Source organism: Electrophorus electricus, chromosome 12 (genome assembly GCF_041902795.1).
Source record: "Electrophorus electricus isolate QZ-2024a chromosome 12, ASM4190279v1, whole genome shotgun sequence".
In the NCBI taxonomy this organism is placed as follows: domain Eukaryota; kingdom Metazoa; phylum Chordata; class Actinopteri; order Gymnotiformes; family Gymnotidae; genus Electrophorus; species Electrophorus electricus.
The window spans coordinates 22,044,531-22,071,294 of record NC_137508.1 but is presented as its reverse complement, the minus strand read 5'-3'; the positions used below and the strand labels follow the sequence as shown (position 1 = coordinate 22,071,294).

General features: G+C 42.1%; 2 protein-coding genes across 3 annotated transcripts; both read left to right on the top strand.

Annotated features, from left to right (window-relative positions):
* Positions 1–417: 417 nt before the first annotated feature.
* Positions 418–12,150, top strand: fbln5 (fibulin 5). Of its 2 annotated transcripts, XM_027008254.3 has the most exons (11): positions 418–882; positions 1,150–1,204; positions 1,479–1,527; positions 1,626–1,913; positions 6,128–6,250; positions 7,787–7,903; positions 8,433–8,549; positions 8,973–9,095; positions 9,430–9,556; positions 9,793–9,988; positions 11,235–12,150. In XM_027008254.3, the coding sequence occupies exons 1-11, from the start codon at positions 839–841 to the stop codon at positions 11,394–11,396; spliced, it is 1,401 nt and encodes a 466-aa protein (XP_026864055.1). In that variant the 5' UTR covers positions 418–838; the 3' UTR covers positions 11,397–12,150. The 2 variants fall into 2 exon arrangements, with proteins under 2 accessions (XP_026864055.1, XP_081581053.1); XM_081724927.1 differs by lacking the exon at positions 1,150–1,204 and having other exon boundaries at positions 419–882.
* A 2,615-nt stretch (positions 12,151–14,765) lies between these two features.
* tc2n (tandem C2 domains, nuclear) lies at positions 14,766–25,902 on the top strand. The gene is made up of 11 exons (XM_027008257.3): positions 14,766–15,149; positions 15,355–15,549; positions 15,729–15,896; positions 17,040–17,116; positions 18,445–18,520; positions 18,885–18,991; positions 19,570–19,686; positions 21,843–22,034; positions 23,495–23,609; positions 24,054–24,253; positions 24,435–25,902. Exons 1-11 carry the CDS (start codon positions 15,080–15,082, stop codon positions 24,543–24,545), a joined length of 1,428 nt encoding a protein of 475 aa, XP_026864058.2. The 5' UTR covers positions 14,766–15,079; the 3' UTR covers positions 24,546–25,902.
* The last annotated feature ends 862 nt before the right edge of the window (positions 25,903–26,764 follow it).

Genomic DNA, 26,764 nt, shown 5'->3' with positions numbered 1-26,764 from the left:
CCTTGTTACAAAAGTCCAGATTTTCAACCTAAATATGATTCCGGATGTTTTGTTTTAGGGGTCTGAATGTGTACTGAAGGTGCAAAAGTAAGTGATAGTGTTAGTGTTGTCCGTTTTCCAACGGACTGGCTATGACAAAGTATAAACGGCTCCCAAAGTACCACATTTTATTGGCCGAGATATTTAAGCATTAAGCATATTTTAAGCTTAAGATGTGCTGGAAGAGCCGACTTCACATCTGCTTCTAGGTATCGACAGTAAGATGAGAGGCCCAACAGTAGCCTCCTCCGGATTCTAGAAGTCCGCTAAACTTTACGAATGATTGCTACGTCATCGCATAGCTTCACGGTCGCCCTTTTTTTCTGTCCGCGCTGGCTCGCGAAGCCCTAGGGCAGCTCGCACATTCGTTCCAAAGGGGGACGTCTGTGTTTGATGGAAGCCAGCTGTCGCCGAACTACACCGGGGCCCCGCTTTATTTGCATTGCTAAACAGTCCGTGGATTGGGCCGAGCAGGGGAAGTAAAAAAAGTTGAGATCTATATATATATATATATATTTCGTTGCAAGACACTCCCCCTTACTATAGGTCGATCCTCGGGACGGTTTCATGCCTTTGGTCTACAGAACAGCCGGAGCGCGTAACTAAAACCAGGTGTCGACTTTCGTGTCAGCGCGCGGACTCGGAGGTGGCGAGGACGCGACTTTTTGCGTATTGGTCCTAGAAGCCGTTCCAGTAAGATAGGTAGAGAACGATAAATTATCCTTCTTTCTGCTGCGAGCAATTTGCAGTCGTCTTGCGTTCTTTCTGAGGGGGACCACAAGGATCCATAAAAAAAAACATGTCATTTGAAGTACGTGGCTTGAGTTCCTCAGCCTGCGAGAGGTTAGTTCATCTTACTGTTTTTTTTTTTTTTTAAATTACTAGTTGGTTTGATTTCAGTCCCAAAAATGAAACTTTATTTCCGTCAGGTCATTTATAAACGTTCATTGAATTTTAAAAGGGTATGCTTTATTAGCTTAGGCAGTGTCCAGCCAAAAGATTTGATCTAAAAGTCATTTTATCTAAATGAATGAAGCTTTTTCGTATATGGCCCATGGTGCTATCTCCCTACTGTAAGATGGTCAAATAACCATCTTTGTCCTTTTGCAGAATATTGACAGCTTTACTATTTTTATTGTGCTGCAGTCAGTCCGTAAAAAGTCAGGTAAGTCTGGACTCGCGTACATTTCGCACATGTGGAATCCGTCTGTTTCACTTTAGTCTGGCACCGTTATGTGTGTGTCGCAACAAGCTTGTTTTCGACGTCCTCCGTGCTTTTCTTGAATATTTACATAACTGATTACGACAGACTGTAACCAGAAATAATTGAAAACTCCGCCATTTGCTATCTGTACCGTGCTTACATCCATGTACTTGACACAATAACGTTTAGTGCCTTATCTGGTCCATCTTGCTAACATACTTTTCAATTCCCACAGAGGTGCACGGAGGGATTTGCATATGACCGCAGGGCCAGACGGTGCATCGGTTAGTAGGTCAAATATTATAACGCAAGGTTCACTGAGATGATTGACATACACACTGAGACGAGGACATGACGCCTTTCTTCTTTCGTCCCAACGCAGATGTTGACGAGTGCCGGACGCTGCCGGATCCTTGTCGGGGCGACATGCAATGCGTAAACCAGAACGGAGGTTACCTGTGCCTCCCACGTACCCTTTACTCTCAGTCCTACGCACGACCTGAACAGCCGTCCTATCCCGAGGCGTCTTACCCAGACACCTCCGTTGGGTTTCCCGAACAGTTCCCTCCCCAGCCTCCCATAGGCCCCGGCCCGAGCTACCCGATAGTGAGCCGCCCCTCCGCGCCGTGCGTCCTCGGTTACACGCTTGGAGAAGACGGTGCGTGCGTGGGTGAGTAAGCTATTCTGTGGCTCGATTGGTTGCGAATCAAATTGCGACAGCAGTGGTTTTCCACGGCATACATGTACTGATTGGCTTCTAAGGACAAATTCTCTCAGTAACAGATAAGTGGGTAACGTGTTTAGTGATTATTAGATTTGTGCGTTCACTAATAAGGCTTCCCAAGTAATAAGATCCTCGCATTCGTCTGGGTTAGGATAAAGACGCTACCAATGCCGTTTGATCAGTAGCAGAGTTAATCATAACAACATCGCAGCTCTTCAACTGTTCTCATTCACACTGATGTGGTAAAGCGTAGGTTAATAGTCCTTTTCAGCGTTTGCTCTCTCGGCCTTCCCGGGAGAGAGCTAAACCCAAAACGATGTAATGGCGCAGAACCTTCCCGCTAGGAACCATGAGGTGCGAGTCTCTCCAGGTACACACTCAACTCCGTTTTTTTAGCGCGTTTTAGTGGGTCACGTGTGTCTCGGGAAATCAGACAAATCACAAACATAATAAAGTCAGGCCTATAATTTACTCATATCTGTGGTGGTCCTTGAGTCTGCAGCCGGACCGACTGTCGACTTAAAGACTTTAGCAGAGAGTCTAACCTCGCACTAGCTCATCTGTTTCCGTGGAGAACGCTGCAGATCCCCGATCTGTCTCTTACGTAAAGTGAAGATGCCTAAGAATTTGCTGAGGGTTTCATCTAATTATATATTTTCTAACAGTTTCAGATTTGCTTCTTGCGTTGAATGTTCAGGATAGTAAAAATGCATCATGTGGACTTGTATTAAGGAACGGGAGGAATAGTTCGTTGAAAAAGACCATCAGGCGAGTAAATCTGATCACATTCAGTTAACTACTGGGGTATTATACAGCTTCAGCATCATCAGTAAATCCCGCCTTTTTGTACCTATGTTAACTTCTGATTCGCTAGAAGAAAATGTCTGTCATTTTGAAACGCATTTCTCCCAGCGATGGAAGGACTGACTCCAGTACCTTCCTGTAATATGTCAAGCAGTTCGGTTGTCCGGCTGGGTCTGTGTAGCGAGTGGTGTGACTGATTTCGTAGCAATGGCCAATACTGATTTGATACACTGAGCTTCATTATAAAAACTATGAACTGTAAAACAATTTGCCTGGTTTTTAGACTTTGCGGGACAGAAGCCAGCCCTTTACCTAATGTGTTCTCCTGTTCCCTCCTAGTGTCTTTTCAGGTCACTTTCGTAGGTTTGCAGGTGCCCACAAAGTCCACATGCCATAAAAAAGTGGCACACATGTTCTCTCTCTTTCTCTCTATTTCACACACACACCCCCATGCGCACACATGCATACATACATATACACACACATACACACACATATTTCTAGAGAAAGCTTGTTTGGCAAAAGCTGCATCCCCCTGAAATGAAGTTGAAAATGGAGCCAGATGTTCAGCTCAGGCTGCTAGTTGGGTTTTGAGACAGATAATCACCTCTTTGGTGAGAAGTGGGAAAATTAGTGGGAAACAGGCTTTTTAGGGTCTTTAAGCCGTGAAAGTTCATTGCTGGCATGCCTGTTCTCCATGCCAGCAATGAGGTCATCAGATGTTGTAGGACACATCCCACTGTCACCGGGGCCATTCCATCATGAGGGAGATTGAGTGGGGCTTTCAGCTTTTGGGATTTCAGATCTGTGTGTGTGTGTGTTGGTTGAGTGGGATGAAAGAAGCAGCTATGGGTCAGAAACAACCCAGACCACAACCATGCCATCACTTATCTGTCAGCCATGGTCTTGTGTGTGTGTGTGTGTGTGTGTATTTGCACATGTGTGCATATGTGTTTGCATAGAGCACAAAACAAGAAACGTTCCCATTGTTTCCAATGGTGGTCAGCTACAGATGACAAAAATCCCAGCTCTCTCAGAGCTTCTAAAACTGTCTCGACTCCCGCCTTCACATGCCCGTGGTCCAAAAACGGCGGTCTGGTCTAGAGTTCTAGAATTAGCCGAACATTCCAGTCTGCATTCGATTTGTCTCGTGGCGGCACCTGCTTGCACTCTATGGCGAAGAACTGCATTCCCCTTCATTAACGGAAAATCCACTGGAGGTCCAGGGGCGTGCCCGGCTCACGGGCCAATGATGTCATTGCGGAGCTCACCATGCCTAAAGGCTCTCTTTGTGCAATTTTTTGAAATGTGGCAGGCTATCTTTCATCAGTGTGATGTTAGTTGCTAGCCATCAGGGCAGGAGAGCGTGCGACGGAGTGAGTCCAGGGAAATGAGAGGCTGGGTGCGGTTCACTTCACTGGCTGCTGGCAGGAAGCCCTTACCAACCCCCACTTTTAATCCATTTGAAGTAAGAGATTTCATTTAAGGTGGAACATGTTGACAAAAGGACTCCCCTTGGTCGGGTTTTGGTCGGGTTGGTTGGTGCCAAGGGTGACTGTTGGGACCTATAAGGTGTCTGTTATGAAACACATTTTACATTAAACCACACACACCGCACTGACCAGTATTCTACCGTGTTGGTTGGTGCCAAGGGTGACTGTTGGGACCTATAAGGTGTCTGTTATGAAACACATTTTACATTAAACCACACACACCGCACTGACCAGTATTCTACCGTGTTGTGTACTCTGCCTCACTATAAGCACACAATCTTGTAACAGTGGTGTAATCTTTAAACATGCAAAGGTGTTGCTTGACAGAACTGGCCCACCAGAAAGAAGACCTACTGCAAAGACGGCGGTGTTGTGTAATGGATTCTGTTCACTCTCTTTTAATGATCTCTTTATTTTATCATGAGACAAGCAGTGAGTTCAAGGAGGGAGATATGGGCGTTTCCAGCATGCACGTACATTGTCACATAATTGCTTCTGAACCTGAACTGTGATTTGGAATACAACCAATAGTAACTATATACACTGTGATCACCTCCTTAGGATGTAGACTAGGAGTATCTGTGTGGGGAAAGTGGGCCCCTGGTGCTAGATCTTTTTCTCTCACTCTCTCACAGTCTTTCTCACTCTCGCTCTGTCTCACTCTGACTCACTCTCACGCTCTCTCACTGTTTCACTCTCATTCTCGCTTGCTCTCTCTCTTACTCTGTCTCATTCTCTCTCTCGCGTGTGCCGTCTCGTGCTCTGTCTACATAAGCCATCCTTTTTCTCCCCAGTATGTGCCTCCAGTCGTCCTCTGTCTCACTTTACCTCCCACGTTTTGACTAAATAATGAGGGTGTTAAGTTCAAGCCTGTTCTTCCTTTAACCCGGTCTATATAAGGAGGCGAATTGAACCGTTCCAGAATGACACCCCCTTTTCCACCCACCTGCGTTTTCTCCCTGCTGCACATCTGGCCCCCCTGTGCCATGTCTGTTTGGTGTATGGGACCCACATGCTTGCTCCCGCTGTCCTCTGCTCTTCAATGGAGTATGCACTCCAAAGTGTTAGCAGGTGTTGCGATTGGAACGCGGCCTGACTGTGGGTCCCTGTGCCGCCCCCCCATGCGTGCAGGTCTGGCACCCAATCCAGTCTGCTATCAGCCACCAGGTCAGCCTGTATAAACAAGAATAATTATCTGCAGATAATACACACCCCTCCTTACGGCAAACACACACACACGCATGCAAACGCATACACAAACACACACACTCACGCACATACATGCACACGTTTTTGTTTTTTTTAAATGTGTGACTTCACTGTCTGAGCACCAAATGTGTAGTGGTCTTTTTTTGGGTTTGCTATGCCCACATATGGAAATATGCTGCTTAGGGGACGCAGAGATAAGAGAAAGAAAAAGACAGAAAGAGAGTGAGAGAAAGCTGAGCGTCTGGACCCAAGTTCCATTTTTGGAACTGCATTATGTAAGAGTGTGGTTGGTTTTGAAATGACTGGAGCTGATTACAAGGCTATGTATTTGAAGACTAGTGAGAGTTAATTGATGAAGCAATGGCACATGCTTGGCCCTGTGTTACTGCAGTTGTCCCGAGCGCATATACTCCAAGTCAATGGGTATTCTGTTGTTGCCTATGAAAAGAATCGCACCTTTTGAGAGCTAAACACTGGTAACGGTGCCTAATGAGAGTCAGATGACAAAGCCATAACAATGGCACGTGTGCCCTGTGTTATTGCAGCTGGTGAAAGTGTTTAGGTATCACTGCTCTGGGGGGGTCAGGGGGTAAAAGCTAAGGTTTAATCTCTGATAGTAACATCACCTCGTCTTCCTATTCTCTCCCCCCCCAGACATCGATGAGTGTGAGACTGAGTCCCATCAGTGCAATCCCACGCAAGTGTGCATAAACACAGCAGGCGGCTACACCTGCTCCTGCACCGAGGGCTATTGGCTGGTGGGCGGGCAGTGTCAGGGTAAGTGCCTCTAACAGTTGTTGGTGCTTCTGGTAATGGACCTGTTGTTTGTAGGACTGCACAATATATAGTTTGTGAAATAATTATCACAATATTGGCAGAGTGCTGGTATCGCTGATCAAAACTTTTTTTAATGCTCCTGATAAGTGTGCAGTGGGCATGCGGATACACATAATCCAACAAATGTACAAAATTTGGGTAAGATTAATGATGTCACATCAAGAGTTAGAAGGTTTATGACAATCACAGTATGTAATAGTAATGTACTCACATTTTGTCCATATTGTTTATCCAAATGTCTATACCACAAACCCAAACAGAATAAACTGATATGCTGTTTTGTGGATTAATTCCCACAATTCTGTAGTGACCCATATTTCCTTGCGTGTATGTTTGCATCATGCACATAACAAATTAAACAAACATCTTCTTGTAAACATTTTATACATAGAATATACAAGATTTCATAACAAACTAAACAAAATTTGATTATTTCTAAGTACCTGAGATTTCATGACAAAAAACCTTTTTTCTAGATTCTAGATTTAATATACAATATTAGTGATTTTTGTAGATACAAGTTACCATAATTCACAAACTTGTTTGGATATGACAGCTGTGTTTGCGTAGCCCTTATTTGACATCCCACGTCCATTCAGAAAATGGGGGACTGCTCCTTATTAGAACATGTAGTGCCAGCTGTTTAGTTAAACATCAAACCACTTGTGTAACAAATTTCCAAACAGCACAGTCCTATGCCTGTCATTCAGTTTATTGCACACAGGAGTGAGTGAAAAGCTTATGTGCTTAGAGTCTGGCAGTATTTTACGAATATATATGTGAATATACTATTTTAAAATATATGAATATACTATTTACAAATTCTAGAGGGAGAAAAAAAGATATATACAGATTTGCTAAAGTACAAAAGGGTAGAAGGGTACATACATTAACATACACACGTCTTGACAGCATCACATATTCATCATATATAATGTGTACCTTTACTTTAATGCGTGCTTTCGCTTCCTATACTGACCTGGCTGTTTTAGTCTTTGCTTCCTGTTAGAATTCTCTACAACGTGACTCCTTTTTCTGTAAATAGTTCTCTCTTTCTCTGTCTCATGTCATGCTGCCCTATGCTGTTTACCTTTAGATAGGTGCAAGGCTTTGGCAAATGATCTGGACTTACTGTCTCATTCTAGACAACACATATCATATCATGTCTGAACATCATGTCTGAACATAGCACCTGCTATGTCATTTGCATGTGCATATTTCTGCTTACTCATCTGCTTTGCTTTGCCATCTATATATTCCAATGTATCCCTGAATAGAGTGTGCGTGCTTCTCAGCGTTTCTGACTCTGTCACTCATTCTGAGAAATGTACCCCAGGGCCCTGAAGGAAGATCAAGCAGACACAGGCGAGGCAGATGGTGGGACCAGAGGGACAGGGTTAAGGAAAATAGGAATGGTTTCCTTACACTTCTTTTCATCATTATTTTTTGTAATATTCCAAATCCTCTGTCATTCAGATATCGACGAGTGTCGCTATGGTTATTGCCAGCAGCTGTGTGCCAACCTGCCAGGCTCCTATTCGTGTTCGTGTAACCCTGGATTCAATCTGAACACTGACAGCAGGACGTGCCAAGGTGTATACACACACGCACGCACGCACAAGAAAAAGCATAAGTGTAAAGGAATATTCCACGTGCTATATTGGTGAATTGGGAGTGAATTCATAGTGATTCAGTGATTAATGTTTTTCTAAATATTTTTTTGTAAACTGCATCTGTTCCTTGAAGACTAACAAATCATTACAAATATGGAAGTAATGTGTTCTGCATTCATGTTCTATGTGCATGTTGCATGCTTATGTAATACTTTGTTCAAGTAATTATAATCACCATACCTACCTCTCATAATTCTAGTCTAGCACTTTAGTAACCATAGCAATTTCTACAGTGCTAATCTAATATGCCTATACTAGTAAAAATATCTTACTCTATTTATCCTAATCGAACATATATTAACAATACTAATCTAACACAGATTAGGAATGTTACTATAACACATCTGACACATTACTCCTGAAGACCTTACCATTACTCCAGATTTGCTGCATACATTATTAGATTAGTATTGAAATTGAATTTTACATCTCTCCCTCCCTCTCTGCAGACATAGACGAGTGTGAGACTAACCCCTGCACCCACGGATGTCTGAACACGTATGGCACCTTCATGTGCAACTGTGACGAGGGCTTCGAGCTCGCCGCTGATGGAACTACCTGCATCGGTGAACAGAGGAGGAAGCGGTGAAAAGAAGCGAGAGGAGGGGAGGAGGAGAGGAGAGATAGACGGACGAGCACAGGGGCTGAGAGGCAGGAGAAGGGAGAGAGAGACGCACAGACTGTTTGGCTGAGGGCGGGGGGGGGGAGTTGGAGAGTGAAGGAGAGGAATGAGCGAGAGTGGATGAAAGAAGTAGGAAGGAGGGGTGAAACGAAGAGGAGGACAGGAAAGAACAGCTCTGATAGGAATGAGAAATGCAGATGTTTGTAAATCAAATTCGGGAGCCTGAATCTGTAAGAAGTTACGCTTGTGTGTTAAGTCTGTTAGAACCTTAAGGCTGTGTGTGTGTGTGTGTGTGTGTGTGTGTGTACAAGTGTGCGCACATGTTTATGTGCAAGTATGTTTCTCAAACCCCCTTCTCTCTCTTTAGATCTGGATGAATGTAGTTTCTCGGACTTCCTGTGTCAGCACACGTGTGTAAACACGCCAGGCTCGTTCTCGTGCGTGTGCCCTCCTGGTTACTATGTCTTTGAGGACGGCAGGAGCTGTGAAGGTAATATACATATTTCTAACACCCTGGGACAAGGGCGTGGATTAGCTTTCAGTTTGATCTCACTGGGTCACTTAAGGACGACTGTTTTGACCTTACAAGTATATAAGCTGTATGACCTTTACTGTGAAACGTTAGTGATTGTTTTGAAGAATAGTGGATAATTACTATGAATGTTTATGAACATATGGGAATTTTTATGTGTGTTTTGCTGCATGTATTTTAATAAATGGCTATACTTTGGTGGTGGTGTTTTACTTGTAGTTGTTGATGGTGATTCTGATGACCTGAATACTGATCTGACCCTTAACTAACTGTTGTGTGTTTGATTTTGAAGACCTCAATGAATGTGAGTCTGGTAACAACACGTGTACAACAGCACAAGTGTGTTTCAATTTCCAGGGAGGGTACACATGCCTGGACCCCCTCATATGTCAACCCCCTTACATAGAGCTCAGTGACAAGTGAGTTGGAGATGAAAACACATTTGTTTAGAAATGTATATATAGGGCATGGGTATCCAATAAAATAATATTGTAAGTTGTCATTGTCTCATTTAGATACTTATTCTTTTGAGGGAATTTAGCAGACGTACTACAATACAATATCTTAATGCCCCCCTCCTCCCGCTGTCTTTCTCTCTCTCTCTCTCCTGCTCTCTCTTCCTCTCTCTCTCCTGCTCTCTCTTCCTCTCTTTCAGTCAGTGCATGTGCTCAGCAGAGAACCCTGCCTGTCGAGACAGGCCTTTCACTATTCTCTACCGCCACATGGATCTGTCCTCTGGCCGCAGTGTCCCTGCTGATATCTTTCAAATGCAGGCCACCACACGCTACCCAGGGGCGTTCTACATCTTCCAGATCAAATCTGGCAATGAGGGACGAGAGTTTTACATGCGGGTGAGTTTCGGGATCTTGCAGTAGGGCACAACTGCATTCCACTCCACCTAAGAGGAAGGTTCTAGAATAGGTTCCAGAATGTGGTAGAAAGGGCTTAGCATAAAGCCTTTAATGCCGGGTTCAGACTACATGATTTTTTTTCTTTTTTGATGATCATTATAGCAGATTTTGCAATCATACTGGCATAAATTCCTGTCTTGGTTGGGAGACTGGAAACACAACATGTTTGATGCCGACCAATCATTGTGCCAGACCCTGCGCAGGTTTGTAGGTCATTGGGGAGGAGGGTCAAGGAATTGTCAATCGTGGCTACAGAAGGTGCTTTTGTGTTAGTAAAAAGAAAAAGAAAAAAACAGTTGTGGACCTATTCATCTGTGTCATTAAGAGGAAAGTATGGGATAATGAATGAGTTAAAATGTCATGAATGTTACATAAATGTAGCTAGCTACCTGGTTCACCATATGTAAACAGAAGGTCTCATGGAGAAAACAATTATTAGGTTCTGGGAACTGTATACTCTGATAGATGAATATCAGAATGAATTCATGAATGATATGTTTTAATATCAGGTCGTTTCACAATCACTATAACTGAAATCAAAAGCAACACAGCATAACCTCTCCATGTTTACGTGTGTGTGCCATCCTAGAGGCCAGCGTCAAGGAACAAGCCGAAGGAGTACTCAGACTAAAAGAGAAAGTACAAAACAATTCTGACATGCTAGACTTATCTTCCAGGTGTTGTGGGATTTTACCACCTTTCTTCGATTATGTCCAACTGCAAGATCTAGTGATCGTTCCTGACACTAGAAGTTTGTTGACTATGTCAAAACAGAATTTGTGTAGTCTGACCTCAGCATAACAGCTGATATATGCCACCTATTTTGCATTCTTTTAAAAAATTTTATATACATTATATCTACTGCAAAGGGCATTTTATTATTACCTAGTACAGCTGTTGCATACGTAACACCTATTTAGACGTGTGTGCGCGCTCATATGTGAGATTGTGATGTGTGGCCACTAGAGGGAGACATATGCATGTTAACAGCTCTTTGATTCACTCTGAAGTCTCACCTTTTTAACTAATTCAAATCTACTTTGTGTCTGGTCTGGTCAGTGTACAATAAGGTGCATGTCGTCTGGGATGACATTGTATTTAAATAGCTTGTTTGCTTCAAGATAACGTAGTTATAATATACATAATTGATGTCTGCTTTAAGCTTATCTCTTTCTTTTCTCAACAGCAAACCAGCAATGTCAGTGCCACATTGGTTCTGGCTCGGCCAATCAGAGGACCAAAGACGATAATTTTGGACCTGGAAATGGTCACAGTCAACAATGTCATCAACTTTCGCGGCAGTTCCATCATTCGCCTCACAATATTCGTCTCTGAGCACCCCTTCTAAAACGCTCCCGACAACCTTTGACCTTCCACTTGTCCGTGCCTCTTACCTCCATCATGGACTTCCTGTTACTGCATTACCCATCAGGCAGCTGTGTTTGTTCCTGTCTGTTCTACAGTTCTGGACTGTATTTTACACCCTCGTCCGTCAGCAGGACTGCAGTGTTGCACCAAATTGTGCCTTTTACCAAACTGTGCCTCTTTCATAACTGAGGTTAACAAAAGGTTGCCTATCCTAACCTCTATATCCACTTCATCCACCCACTTACATCCACTCAGAAGGATATTTATGGTTTTTTTTCTCTGTTAATGTGAGTTCATGTTTGCATTTGTGTTTGTCTTTTAGGAAGTCATTTCCCCATTCTTAAAGAGACTTTTCTTTTTACTACACCATTAGTTGCCAAACCCTTTGCTCCAGTAAACTAACTGTGAAAGCAAACTTACCTAAAGTTACTAATTGTGCCAGCATCTAAATTTTGAATCATAACTCACCCTCTACAAGACTGGGGCTTCTTTTCCCTTGTGGGTGTGGCCAGACCATTCACCATTCTCTTCAATACGGATGAAGGCTGCTTCTAGCATCATCTCCAATCAGCTTCTGTTCCATCTTTATTCCATCCTGATACATCTTTGTGGTTTTCTTTTGGTCCAAAAGCCATCTATCCCATTGATCATATGTTGTGTATCTTTTTTTTTTTTTTGTTGATGTAACAAGAGAGCCTGGTCAGTCAAATAAAGATGAACTTGATGGCCTGTAATTTAATCAAACTGGAAACACCATATTTTGTCTGCTCAAAAAGTATAGTAACTAAATCGGTGTGGCCAAGGTCACATAAGTTATTTTAAGTTGAAGCTATATAATAGGACAGTTTCAAGCTAAGCAATATTTTTCATATACCTTAGGTACTTAATATAAATAAATACAATTAAAATTAATAAAAAAATTAAATAAATAAAATAAGTGGTAAGGGATCCACATGGGGCTATGTGCTCTTCGAAGTACAGAAGACAAAATGTCTTAAAGACATTTAAGACTGCTCAATTCGCATGTCTTAACTCCTCACATACTGTTTAGTGTTCTTAATGTGTCGGCCATTCTGTAATGTTTCTGGACTCTCAGTGGACAGTTCAGATTCCCTATATTCACTATACTGTTACTCATAGTGCTCGGTAAATAGATCCAAATGTACACTAGGATACCACAAGGGTACTACAGTGCATAGCGACTTTGTATGGCAGGTGTTGCTGCTGTATTTGGTAGCATTGCCGGTAACGTAGCGGGAGGCCAACCAGTGAAGCTCATTCTCAAGAAATAAGCATTACAATATTTAACTGTTACTGATCAAATGGAAACTGAGTTAGCTGTGGGTATTATTGTCACGATACAACACTTTTAAAACGGCAAAACCATCTATACTGACTTACTTCAATGTGTTGCAGTAATCTGCGTAGTTTCAATATAATACAATTTCCGCGACAAAAGGACACAACGATATATTTCCTACACAAGCTAATGCTCTTCAAACTCTACCCTCTGTCTTCCGTACGGGTGCTATGGTGTCCCACAGAACTGTCTCTGTTGTGATGAGTGAATTAGCAGGCCTAAATGAGGACACCATTTCAGACGCAACTGAAGTGTACGTTTGTACTGAGCGAAAATACCATTAACCACACAGCTTGGCTATTTGAATTAAGTCGCGTGCCAATAACGGATCAATGGTAGCTCCAGAAACCTCCAGATCTAGCAGCATCAGAGTGGCGAAAGTGATGGCGGGAAGAGTTTCTTGTATTATTTAAGCAACTTTTAAACAGCATTTGTGGTTACTGTTTAACAGTAGAACGTCAAATCGCTAAAAGTGCGTTAATAATAGTTTGCAAATGTATTTCAAATATGAATATTGAATTCAAGACAGGCAGCGTTAGCTAGCTAGCTAATAGGCCTAGCTTCTGAGTAAGGAGCTTATTTTACTCGTTGGTCTAATTAGGCTGTTTGGCTAAGTTAGCTAACCTAGCTAGATAGAGAAATACGTTGCACAGAGATGAATAACTGAAGATTGTATTTGAGGTGTAAAGGTCACTAAAAGCATCACTCCCATTGCTTGTATCTGCTAGTGCCGTAGAGTCAGTCGGTTAGCTAGGTTAGCCATCGTTAAATCGTCTTCGTGGATGTCACACGTCAGTAGCTTTAGGCTGCGTGATTAAATAGATACAATCTGCTTATATCAGTTAAGATGCTAATGTAGTTTGCGTTCAATTTCAGAATGCAGAGGCCATGAAGAACACGGGCCTGTTCAGAAGTGTGCGAATGAGCTTTGGAATCGCACAATTTCAATAACAAAGAATAGCCTAATTTCAGTAGTGAGCAGGGAGATTTTAAGAACACAGAATTTATTTGAAATCTTATATTTTCTCCTTTTTGATTTTGTACTATGTTGCACTTTTATTTTATATTTGTTTACTTAGTTACTTATTTCAGAGCAAGAGTTTGATTCCTTTGTGGTCAAACTGATTCATGTGCTTGAATAATGTGCTGTCCTCTGTTTTAATTTCTTCAATAAAACACATTTCATTACACTTTCAAACCAAATGATTTATGTGCTGAAATTGATTAGTTGCAATAGAAAAGGCTATGCTTTACACCATTGAAATCTAGCCTACTATTTATCAGACAGATTTAAAAAAAAAAATGCATATGGAGCAGTAACAATTTAGTTACCAGTCAGACAAGAACAGTAATCAGATGCTTAAGAGAACACTGCTGGTATTAATTATACTATTAGTACTTATCATGGCAAAACAATTTTATTGCTGAATATAGGTTATGGCCAAATCATTATATTGAAACTAAAATATATAATGTTACTATGTGAACCTTGCTTAAGAAGTGCAAATGTTATTTTCATGTACATCACAACATTAAGTGTAAATTTCATCTGCCATTATTTGCCTAAAGTGTTCATAGTAACATTTTACTTACACTTAGTGTCCATGGTGTGATATTACTATGTATACTTGGTCTAACTAGCAATAGCATTCCATTTACATTTACTGTAAATAGCGTCTGCAGTTACTATTTACAATAAGTGTAAATAGCAACATTGTGTTGTGCTGTCTGCACTAAATGTACGTAGTAACGCTGAGCTATTTAAACTTAGTATAAATAATCCAATGCTACAATGTATACTTAGTGTAGATGCACAGTGTTGTTATTTACACCTAGGGTAAATAGCGTCTGCCAAGACAGAAACCCAGCGGACACTATGACCGACCGCGGGGCGGAGTTTCCACCGCGTACTCCCGGGAGGCTTCCAGCTGCACCTGTTGAAACTGCCGGTACAGAGCGTGCGTTTCGCAGACTTGACAGCGGCGCAGGTGTAACCGGTCCTGGCGCGATTTTAATTCACTGGTTATTTTGTACGTTATTTCGTACATGGTGAACCGAAGCTATGAAAAGCGGTTACTTACTGAACGTTTTTGTCTGATTCAGATAAATTCAGGTTAACTTAAACACGACATACTCAATCTTATAATTCTTTGGTTTGAGGAAAGTTATTTCTGTTTATTGTACAAAAGCTGTCATTATTTATCTCATTGGGATACCCAGTTAAGCCTTGGAGCGGTTTTCAATCCTATTACTAAGTGGAAAAAACTCCCAAAGGTTATCTAGACCCTGCTGTAAGAGACAGCATGGCAATGGAATGTATTAAAAACTGCTGCAAGATTTTTATAACTAAGGAGGAAGAACCGCGTGTTCAGAGTAAGTCAACACTTCTTATTGACGTTGCGTGGTATTTCTGCAGTGGTCTGTTTGCATTTGCTGAGTTCATGATTAACTTTGCAATACTCCCCTGATGAATTGATCGCATATTAAAATCTTAACAGCTGTGGGATGCTGATTTTATCTTTTTGGTATGTTGGTTTGATCTGTGTTCGAACTATTCAACCGCGTCCGTTCGTCACAGTAATCGAAGCGCGATCCCCGGAAAAAGCGGCGATCAAAACCGAAGGGAAGGGAAGAATGGGCGTCTCGGAGGATTATCTGCAATCCAAACTGCCCCCTGACGGTAGAGAGATCCCGTTCGTGCTGCCCTCCTTCAGACCGTCCTACGTGCAACCCCGAGGGACTCGATACAACAACTTTCAGAGCGGTCTACACGGTGAGACTGTAAAGAACTACATCCGCAAGACTCCACACGTATTGCATATAAAATGTATGTTGTGTCACAATGATTTTGCCCCCCTAATAGCAGAAGTGAACAATTGAGTGCTGGAGCTTACACATGTATAATGTTTTTCTATGCACGTGAACTTAAAAATATATGTCCATATCCTGTAGGTTCGGCGAGGGTCACGTATGCAGAGAGGAAGGCAGAACTTTCCGGTTCCGGTCCAATCGTATGTGACACCAGTGGGCACGTTCTCCCTGGTAATCTAACCAGCCATGTGTCCCCTGGGTCTGTGAGACGGCCCGCTCCAAGAGGCCTTTCCAGTCTTCATGCTTTGGGTAGGCCACTGGTACCTCTACACACAGCAAGGACAGCTGTGTGCTACAGATAGTAACATCCTCTGATCAGAAATCCTGACAGAACCCTTTTTGGTGGGGTTATAGTTCTAGAGCAAAACAGAGCCCATGCGTTGCAGATCTAGAATTGCTGTGATGTGGACCGCACCCCCCCCCCCTGCACTAGACCCTGCTGTAAGATTTGGAAATGACAGACTTCAACACCATTCAGGACCAGCATGCAGAAATCCTGGCCATGGCGAAACCAAATTCCAAAAGGTCCTCACACGAGGGTTCAGGAATGATCAAGTCATCAAATTAAGGAAGTATACAGGGAGGTTCCAAAGAGACACCGTCACTGATGCACTCATTAGGTCCATATGGTGTCTTTTATCTTTTCTCCCCTTTATGGCCATTGGCAGTCTTTTTTTCATAAAGTAAACATGCAACAGTGCAAATGATGTAACTGGGCTAATCTTCTATAATTTTCGAATAGCACCCCACTGCATGCTATATTCCACTCAAATATTTACCCTCCTTTTAATGGTTTCCCTTGGTCCATATGGCCATTCCTCAACACAAATCAGCTATTGTTCGTTTCACATTTGCATGGACAATAGTCCATTTCTTATTGTTAAGTAACCAAGGCTCCTGCTGATCATATGTTTCCTATATTTTGCACTGATTAAGGAAGTAAAGACTGCATGTGGCTGTTCATTTTGTTATGTAACAGATGTTGGTGGATGCATGAATCCCATTTGGCCTTCGATGTTATTGTACTGTTCACATTCCTTGGGCTGTACTCTGTTTACACACATCTCTACTTGTTTGTTTTATACTCTTTGTCTCATTCAACACTTACAATTTGATGGTTACCTGACATTTCCAATTCAAGCTAAACCCAAACTAAACTGTATGCTAACCACATGGCAATCAGAAGCAATTAGCTGCATGCAATATTTTACATATAACAGATCTGAATGTAACAGATCTGGATGTAATGGAACTGGATTTATTGGGATTTGATTTGAAAGACACTCAGGCCTGGTGTGAGTGCAAGGGTGCGTGAGCATCGGTGCCATGTGGGTATGTGTGGGAATAGATGTGGGCTTAAGTGCTGAGCAGTGTGTTGCATTCCTCTTGCAGCTTGCGATCAGAGCGGAAGACAGAGGCTTTCTGCCTCCATGTTGGATTTGAGTGGTCCTCACAGTCCCCACATGCAGGTGATTGCATGCACACACACACACACACACACACACACACACACACACACACACACACACACACGCACTGACACATACACATACACAAATGCACTCACATATGCACAAATACAGTCCTCTGTACAGTTCCACTTTCTTAAATCACATCACAAGATTAGGGTTAATGAACAAAGCTAAAACAAATGACTTCTATGTAGTCAGCTGTTGATTGCATTGTGTAAAGGTCATAGACTTGTTCCATACCTTACAAAATAAATACCTACAATATTTGCTGAACAACTTTGTTTTAAAGGCAACATTCATTCTTCTAAGAAAACGTGACTTCATAAACAGATATTTTGTAGGCATCATATTGCATACTTTAAATTAAGATTTTTTTCTCGCAGATTTGTATCTCACCAGCAACTGGAAGGTTTGGACTTTTCACCTTTTGTTTTGTTCTGATCTGTTGATCTGAAAGAGTTTCTCCAAGCAAAGTTTATTTACTTATATTGGAGTTGAAGTTCCATGTGGGATGCAAATGTAGCTATGAATATTATGAATGGGGAATAAATTACACGGACGCTGAGTGTTTAACCCAAAATTCAGGTGGTAGTGTTGCCTTGGGTAGGGTCTGTCTCCTTTTAAATTATATAAACGATATTGAGTTGGTTTGTTGTCCCCAGCCCATTAGTGAAAGCAAATAATCCATAGTCACTAATTTGCACTATTTTGCAAAATCTTCAACAGTGCTCTAACGTCTCTGCCCAGGAGCCACTCAATCTCTCCTTTTCTCTCTCTCTCTCTCTAGCTCACACTCACACACATAAGAAGACACAAACGCTGCAGCTATACACTGTTTTTCATGGTGGTATTTCCATGATAGTTCTGCAGCTGGGATCTCATACCCAGGCCGAGGGGGTCTGTGATAAAATGTCTGCTGTTAGGGTTAAGGTGGAGGTTGTTATTCATTCATTCATCTTTCCCCCCTCCCCACAATGCACAAACACACAGACACGCACAATTCCTGGTGCTGCCACAGACATCTGTGACCTGGCGTCCACAATAGCACTTCTGGCCCTGTTCTCTTACTGGAAGGGGGTGGCATTGTTGCTTACTTCCTTGACCTGGATAGTACATAGCAATTATCAATGAGTAACACTTGGAACCAAACTGCAAAAAAAACCCTTCCTTATAAAAGACAAATAGATGGAATCTGGATGTGATTTATGTGGCTATGAACTTGGCAAGCAAATACTGCATTTTTTTCTCTGTACTCAGGAGTTTATGTGCCCCCGCCCCATTGAGGATGAAGTGTTAAGTAACGATCCCCCTGTCTCCGTCCACAGCACTACGATTCTGTGTGGAGTGTCCCTAGCAGCACATCCTCCTTGCAGGACTCCTTTGGGAGCAGCCGTAGCCTAGGTAACCATTCACAGCAGCACAGTTGAGACATAGCTGCAAACATTCCAACAGACCTGGAAGGATCCATTTATGGCGAACACACACACACACACACACACACACACACACACACATACACACACAAATAAAGTCTTGAAAATCCACTGTTCAATTGTGAGACGACAGATGAAGTAATTAGTTCCACGGGTTTTCACAGAGGGCCAGTGTGCTGTCAGAGCACAGAGGAAGGTGTCTAAGATTAACCTCAGTCCCAACACTGCCCACACACACACACATTATCTCTTTATGGAACCTACCTCTCATAACTCGAGCCTGTGTGTACTCTTTGCCCATGACGTGTGTGTGTCTGTGTCTGTGTGTGCAGAGTCCATAACACTGTCTGGGGACGAGAAAGAGCGGGAGCTGGGGAAAGTCTGTGTCCGGTTGAGCTACCAGGAGCTGGTGGAGCAGGTGTGGATCACCCTGGTGCAGGTAGGATTACAGCCCAGGCCAGTGGGGCCTTGCTGGGACACAGCGCACCTTTGTGTTGCCTCTGTTCCGCGTTCAATGGAGCTTCTGTCCCACAGATGGAAAGAGAAATCTACTGCATCTCTTTCCACTTTGAGCTTTTCCCCACTCTCTCTCTCTTTCTGTTTCTGTTGTTTTCTTGACCTTCTTCTGTTACTCTCACTTCCTCATTCTCTCTCTCTCTCTCTCTCTCTCTCTCTCTCTTCTTCCCTCCTTCTTTCTTTCTCTTTTACTCTCCTGCTTCTGTAATTCCACCTGCTCCTTCTTACATACTGAGGCAAAACAAACACACATTCACCATTTATTTGCATTTTTTTGAATGGCAGCAATGGCCAAAATGTTTTATCTCTTCATCATTTATATTTTGTGTAATAGATGAAAAAAAATACCTACACTTTGCCTACACAGTCTTTCCTCCCCTTGGTTTCCAGGTTTGATGGTATCTGTTCACTTATTCTATATTTTGTCAGAGATTTCCTCTCTCTCCCTCTCTCTCTCTCTCTCCATCTCTCTCTCTCTCTCTCTCTCTCTCTCTTCGTCAGTGTAAGGACATTGGTGTATACACAGAGGGGGTGGAGCAGCAGAGGGTTGGGGTTAAAGGGATCATCACCATGGCGAAACCTGTGCAGTTTAAGACTTCGGTGAAGGAGGCAACACCAGTGAGTGCAGTTGTACTTTTGCACCATGCCCACAAAACACACACGCACATCTAAATCCCTCTAAAACACACACCTTACGCTCCAAAACACACACCTTTACACCCCAAATTACTTTTACACCATTACATCCTAAACCACATACACTTGCATCTAAAACACCCCAGAAAATTTATTTACAACCTAAAACACACCCCTACACCCCAAAAAACCTTCCCATTCTAAAATACACACCCTTTGTGAACACATACACACACAAACTTACTTCCCAAACCATTGATCCTTAACACCACACACCCTTACATACCAACAAATACAATTCAAAACACATGTCCTTACATCTCAAAATACATAACAAAAGCATGCACCCTGATGCCTCAAAACACAAACCCTTACCCACCAAAACACACACCTTTACACCCCAAAACACAAATCCTTGCACTTCCAACAACCCACTAAATAGCTCTGCTTGCTGGTTAGGTTTCTCACACCACAGATTTACAGTTTTGTATAATACACACTTCTCCTAGGTGTTGTTTTGTGTGATAGAGCAATGCCATTACTGCATCAACAACGCAAGTGCAGAAATTCTCTAAAAGTGAACTGATATGCCAAGAAACATAGTCACATTGTAGTACAGACTGTAGTACACATAGTTAAAGTGTCATACATTAATGGACTCACATTTACTTCTTTTAATTATTAGCCTAAATAGTATTATTGGGCAAAGTATTCCTTTAACAGGTGAGTATTTTTTTACTGTTTTATTGTAATATTTAATATTTATGCTTATAATAAAATATGTATATTTAATGTTTTATACTTAATACTTAAATAAGTATAAGAATGTGCTTTACACAATAGAGGTACACACAGGATATCCACAAGTCAACTGTGCATGCAGATGCTGAGCTGTCACACAAAGCCTAATGCTTACTATTTCCTGAATAAAGAGAGAGAGAGAGAGAGAGAGAGAGAGAGAGAGAGAGAGAGAGTCTCATGCATCTCCATGTTCTGGGCGTTTCTCTTGTGTGCATGCATTGCTTATCTAATTACATAATTAGTTACCATTCTGACTTCTCAATCCACCCATCATTGTTCGAAGTCAAAGGGAATTTGACTGAAAAGCAGCATTAAATATGCTTTTGTTGTGTCTCCTGGTGCATTCTGGGGCTGCTAAACCCCGGCTCTGTTGCATCAGAGGGAAGCAGCAATGGCTCACTGTCTTTGAGAAATAAACACAGGATTTATTTCTTTCGCTCCCTGAAGTCAGCTTTGACATACAGATTCTTGCACTTGCAGATATGATTAGTCTTCATCCACTGAGTTGCAGACACGCGATGTCGATATATCATTTTAATTACAAGGTGAATCACTCAAAAAACAACAACCATGTTTCCTGGAGGACCCAGTTATTCCCCTCCCTTCCTCTTTGAAACGGGAGTGTTGCTACAACGATTGTAAACATGGATATTCCAGAACCTGTACAGATGTTTTACATTATTCAAAGCCTTTAATTATTTTTATAGCAAAGCATTGCCAGCATCTGACAATGTTCCTAATGGATTAAATATCCCTATCAGAATAGTACTAAGAAATAATAACTATCTCTCCTTCAACTTTAGCTGTCTTATAATCAGAACGCACAGTAGCTTACCGATGTTCAAAGGGTTAATGATCTGGATGCCTTTATGGTCAGTGGCCTTTTGCAGGAAATGTCATGAATTCACTGCATTCTTTTGCAGTCGGGCAGTGTTAGCGTGTGCTTCTAACACGAAGATGCAAACATGCTCCTACTAGCTATTTTTGGAGCACGTTTATATGCATTACCATGTTGATGAACATATCAAAGTAAGATTTCCACGACGTTCCCAGTTAACGATTACGGTGGCATTCACACAGGTGAACACCCACTTGGCCTGCTTGTGCAGATATCACATAAGGAGTACGTGGTTTTAAATTTATCTTCTGGCGATACGGAGTGTTTGCGCTGTGTCACCCACAAGCATAAATTATTGTGGATAACCCACGACATCGCCATGAACAGAACACATGGCTGAAGAGTTAAAGCTTAGCCCAATGCACAAAGTCTCCAAGAAAACTCTGCATTTGAACACATTCAAAGTGCCCATATTCTTTCACCCCCCCCCCCCTTTCAGGACCTGGTTGTTATGGAGACGTTTGTGTTCGCTCTGGGCCTGGAGCAGCTGCGCAGTGCTTCACTCGTCCTGCGTGTGCAGACGCACGCGCCTCGTAAGCGCACGCTGGGAGAGTGTGCCGTGTCGCTCAGGACGCTGGGAACGCAGGAGACCGAACACTGGCTAGAGCTCCGTCCGCCCTGCAAAGCACACGTGGGTAGACAATGGACCTCTCCGCACTCCCTGTGCCTATGCTTCGTGTCCTGCGTTGTCCTGTCTGCAACAGGCTTTGACTGCTTAGTCTGGAACAAGCATCAGTGTGGCTTGTAGCTAAAATGAAAGTGCGGAAATTATGCGCTAGCTGGCCTGGTTTTCAACGGAAACACACCATGAGCAGAAACACACTATGTACATATGACAGCCCCTTTGCCCAGCCAAGTTTACTGTTTTGTTGGCATGAAGATGAATGTGGTTTAGGTAATGTTTTCTTGCTAATTAAGCACAACATTTTCATGATTACTGATGAATACAGTTTATTATTACAGCTTATTTTGGCCATATTTTGTCTTTTTAATGAACATTCCAAATGCTCCTAAAAATAGTTAACTGAACAGCAAGCAGTTAATGAGAGTTATTAACTCAACTGAAATATCTTTTTATAACATGCTTGATCTTCTTTACTTCTTTACTGTTTTAGGTTATATTGTCTTATACTGTTTTAGGTTATATTGTATAATTTTTTAAAAATATTTCGTGTATTGTTTGGTTAGTGGTTACAATATATGAAGCCTCCTTTTCTGGGCAGTCACAGATACTTTGTGGGGTTTTTTTTTTTTTTTTTTTTTTTTTTAGGTACATGAATGTGCATGTGTACTTCAGTCTCTCCATGTGATGGAAATGATCAGTAATCATTTTTACTGATCGGGGACAGAAAGTGAGCGTTCCGACTGTAAATATGATTCGCAGACAGGTCAGTAGCGAATGCAGGCCAGAGGACCAGGTGCTGGACGAAACTGGGTCACGTCCCGCTTTCAGTGTATACCCACTCCCAGCAGGAATATGACTGGTAGTGCCCTGAAAAGCCTGCCCAGACTAACTGAATCCAATCAAATGCAATACAAACCAATCTCCTACAGCCTGAATGGAATCGGAATCAGAATCACTTTACTGGCTGTGTACGCTTACATGTACAAGACATTTGGCCTTGGCGAAATTGGTGCTTACTGAAAGGGACGAAACAGAAATACTTACAACACATAGCCCATGGTACATTGGTGATCAGTGTTGTCTACTGCAATATAGTGCAGTTTTTTTCTATGTAAAAAGAAAGTGGAGTTTCACTCAGTGTTTTCTTCTCCTTTTGTTTGGCTGGCTGTCTTTTGTCTAAGGCAAAGTGGGTGGGAAGGTGTTTGTTATTTCACCCGAGTGTCATAGAGGTCACCCCTGTCTCGTTGAGCTGTGTGCGTGTGTCATTAGGCAGAGTGAGACCCTGAACTTTATCCATGCCTCATTCGTGTCGATAAGTGTAGTTTGACCCTGGAGGTCACCTGCGTGTTGTCAGGCTGTGTGCCTTCGGTTAGGCAGGGCGTGACCCTGGAGGTTGCCCACTTCTCATTGGGATGTGTGAGTTCTGTTAGGCAGGCCTGACCCTGGACTCTGCTCAACTCCTACAGGGTTGTCATGCTGAGCTCCAGCTGTCCATGTGTTTCCAACCAGTCAGCAGTCGCATCCAGATCGGGATCCTCGCTGCCCAGAACCTGCCATCGTCGTCCTCGCTCCTCGCACACGGTTAGTCCTCCCATCTCCATTTATCCTACCAATACCAATCACACATGTAGTCCCCTGTGGAACAGCACCACAGTCCAAACCCTCTCCAGCCAATCAGATTCCCATTATAAGAGTCATTATCTGTCATAACCCTCCTCTCCCTACACTACAATGTTTTTTTTAATCTTCTCTTGATGAGAGAGGATCAGAGAGCCCTCCAACCAGCCAGTCCATGATTCTGTACTAATTCAGTTACTAGTGGTCCTGAGGCAGTGCTCTACCTGAGCTGGGATATGTGTCAGAATGCGGACTAGCTAAGCTTGTTCCTTGCTCTGGCTCTCTGTGAGGAGGTTTTGTTAAGTTAGGGCAGGTTGTTGTGTGGCTGTTTACTGTACTGTGGAAGTGATTCAATGAGTCCCCCGCCAAAATCCCTGCCTCACCCCCACACCCCTGTCCCGCAAGCAGGTTTTTTTGTGAAAGTTGAGATGTTCAGCGATGGCCACTTCATGCTGAAGAGAAAGACGAAGGTGGTGCGGTCATCAGGCAAGCGGGTCCAGTGGGCGGAGACAGTGCTTCTACCAACTACCAGTCAAGACCATCACCTTCAGGTGTCAGTCAAACTGTATAGCTGTAGCTCCATTCGCCGAAAGCACCTGATTGGACATGTGAGTGTGCACACACTCATGCATGCATGCATGCATGCATACACACATACCATCTTTGTATAGCAATAGAGTATTCAGAATTTTATTGAATACTAATATTTATTGAACATATGCATGTAAAAAGTATTAAAAATGCTTCAAAACTGTTACTACCTCAGAAATCCATTGTGTCTGTTTCTAGGTCCTCCTGGGTGTTGACAGCCCATCACCAGATGCAATGGAACAATGGAAAGACTCTATCAAGCACCCAGAGAAAGTAGTGACTGCATGGCATAGAGTCTGCCACTCCTGAGAAAGAGAGACAGACAGACAGACAGACAGACAGACGGACGGACAGACGGACATGAGGAGAAAAAAAGAGACAACACTCAACTAGACACAAGCCAGTTGCAAAGCACATACTGGACACACATACACGCACAACAGTGTCATATTGGTGAACTGTCATAAGGGGTTTTGTTGTAGCATTGCTCTTTGTTGTTGATATTTTGCTATTTTTATGAAGGCCATGAATTTCTTGCCTTAAATGACATTCTGTGGTGCCACTGACTTTTCGCAGAGTGGACAGACATTACAAAAATCCAAAATGCTCTCTGTGGCTCCTGTAGAAAATGTAACAATTCTATGATATGTTGTAGACGAGTAGGATGTTGCCCTCAGCTTTCTGTAGATGTTTACGCGATGACTGAGACTGTAGTTTTCTTCAGAAGAAAGAAAAATACTTTTAGGTTTTTTCCAAAGGAGGCAGTCCTCTCCAGGGGCTTTTTTTGTGGGTCAAAGAAAGCTGACACACTCAAAAAAAAAACAAACTTAAAGGTTAAAAGGATTGAGCTGCATTCTTGTTCCAGGGAAATCCAATCCTTAAATTCGAAAGTGTTTTTACAAAGAGGACAAGAGGTAGAGTGAGAGTAAGGGAAAGGGAGAGTGAAGGCATGCAGGACAAAGAAATGTTTGTTAGCATGACGTGTTAGACTTCCCTGTATTTCCTGTAATATCCATAAGGAACCTTATAACTTTTCTTCCTGATGCCCTCAGGTGGCTGAAACTAACCATAAATGCCCAGTTTCATTGCGAACATTTCACGTGATGTATTAAATAGAGCCATAGGACTTTGGTACCTTATTGTCATGTGACTGACATTTTAATGAGTATTTAAAAGCACGAAAGCCTAATTAGTAGTTTCTGTGACTGTGTACACAAAGGGTTGATTCATCAAAATCTGGCAACCTGATATGTAAACGTATGGTTCACATCCATACATGAGACTCTAGGTGACAAGTCAAGTGACCAGTTAAACTGACAGATTCCAAAGAGATTTGAACAAATTGCGCTCATTATTGTATTTTCTACTCAGTCGTTCTTTGTTATATATTCATGTGCTGATGCATCTAAATGGTGCTACGGCCACATGTGAATTTATATATATGCTCTGTAAACATGCAGCCTAGAGTTTATGGCAGCTTGGAACAGGCAGTACCAATTACAGAACAAATATTTATAACATTATGAGCATAACATATTAGTGCGTTTATTTCTTTCTTTGTATAGCAACAAACACAATGTAACTGATATTGTATCTTCCATCTCCCACAACTAGTCATGCCCCAATATGAAAATTCCTGAACAATACAGAACAATTTGAAAATGTACCTACCGATACTGAGTTTTCACTACACTTACCTAAATTGATACAATTATTACCTCACCTTCATCCAAACTTTTCCTTGTACTTTTGGTGTATTTTATGTACATTTGTGTACTTTTTATGTTACTCGTGCCTGAAGCTACATAGGCAGCATCTTTTAACTGTTGCCTGTTTCTGAACAACGTGCCGATAGTCAGTTACACAAATTCTTGGTTTGCTTGACTAATATCATTTGTTGACAGCTATATTGCTGCATCCCTACTTATGATCAGAACTTATGACTGAAATATGCAGGTAATCTTCAGAGTTTAGAGTAAAATCCACTACTCCAATGTGTCTGCTAATGTACTTTTATGTATCAACTGATCATTCATGTTTAGGGTGATTTTTTTTTTCATTTGAACAGTGAATAGTGACTTTTCACTGGCTGGCATGCCCTGTTGTGGGAACTTTGTAGTCACCACAGTATTTTTTCTACAAAGCTTCCAGAACAGTTATTCAAAAACTATATTGTGTACACTCATATAAGTTGTGGGAAAAAAATTATATGCTATATTTTGATGTAATTTTTTCTCTTCAGTACCAACTCAAATATAACAACTCAACTTTAATTAGGAATTGAACAGGCATGTGCACGTTTACATAATAAGTGCGTTTGGAATATTTTATATATATATATATATATATATATATATATATATATATATATATATATATAAAATATTCTTTTCTTTCCAAAATTGTGGGTGTGTATGTGTGCACGCATTTGTGTAAGGTGTTTAATGAGTCGTGAGCAGACTTTCCTGAGATGGCCTGGCAATTGTGTGTCTACATCCGGGAGGAGGGTTTCAATGACATCATCACTG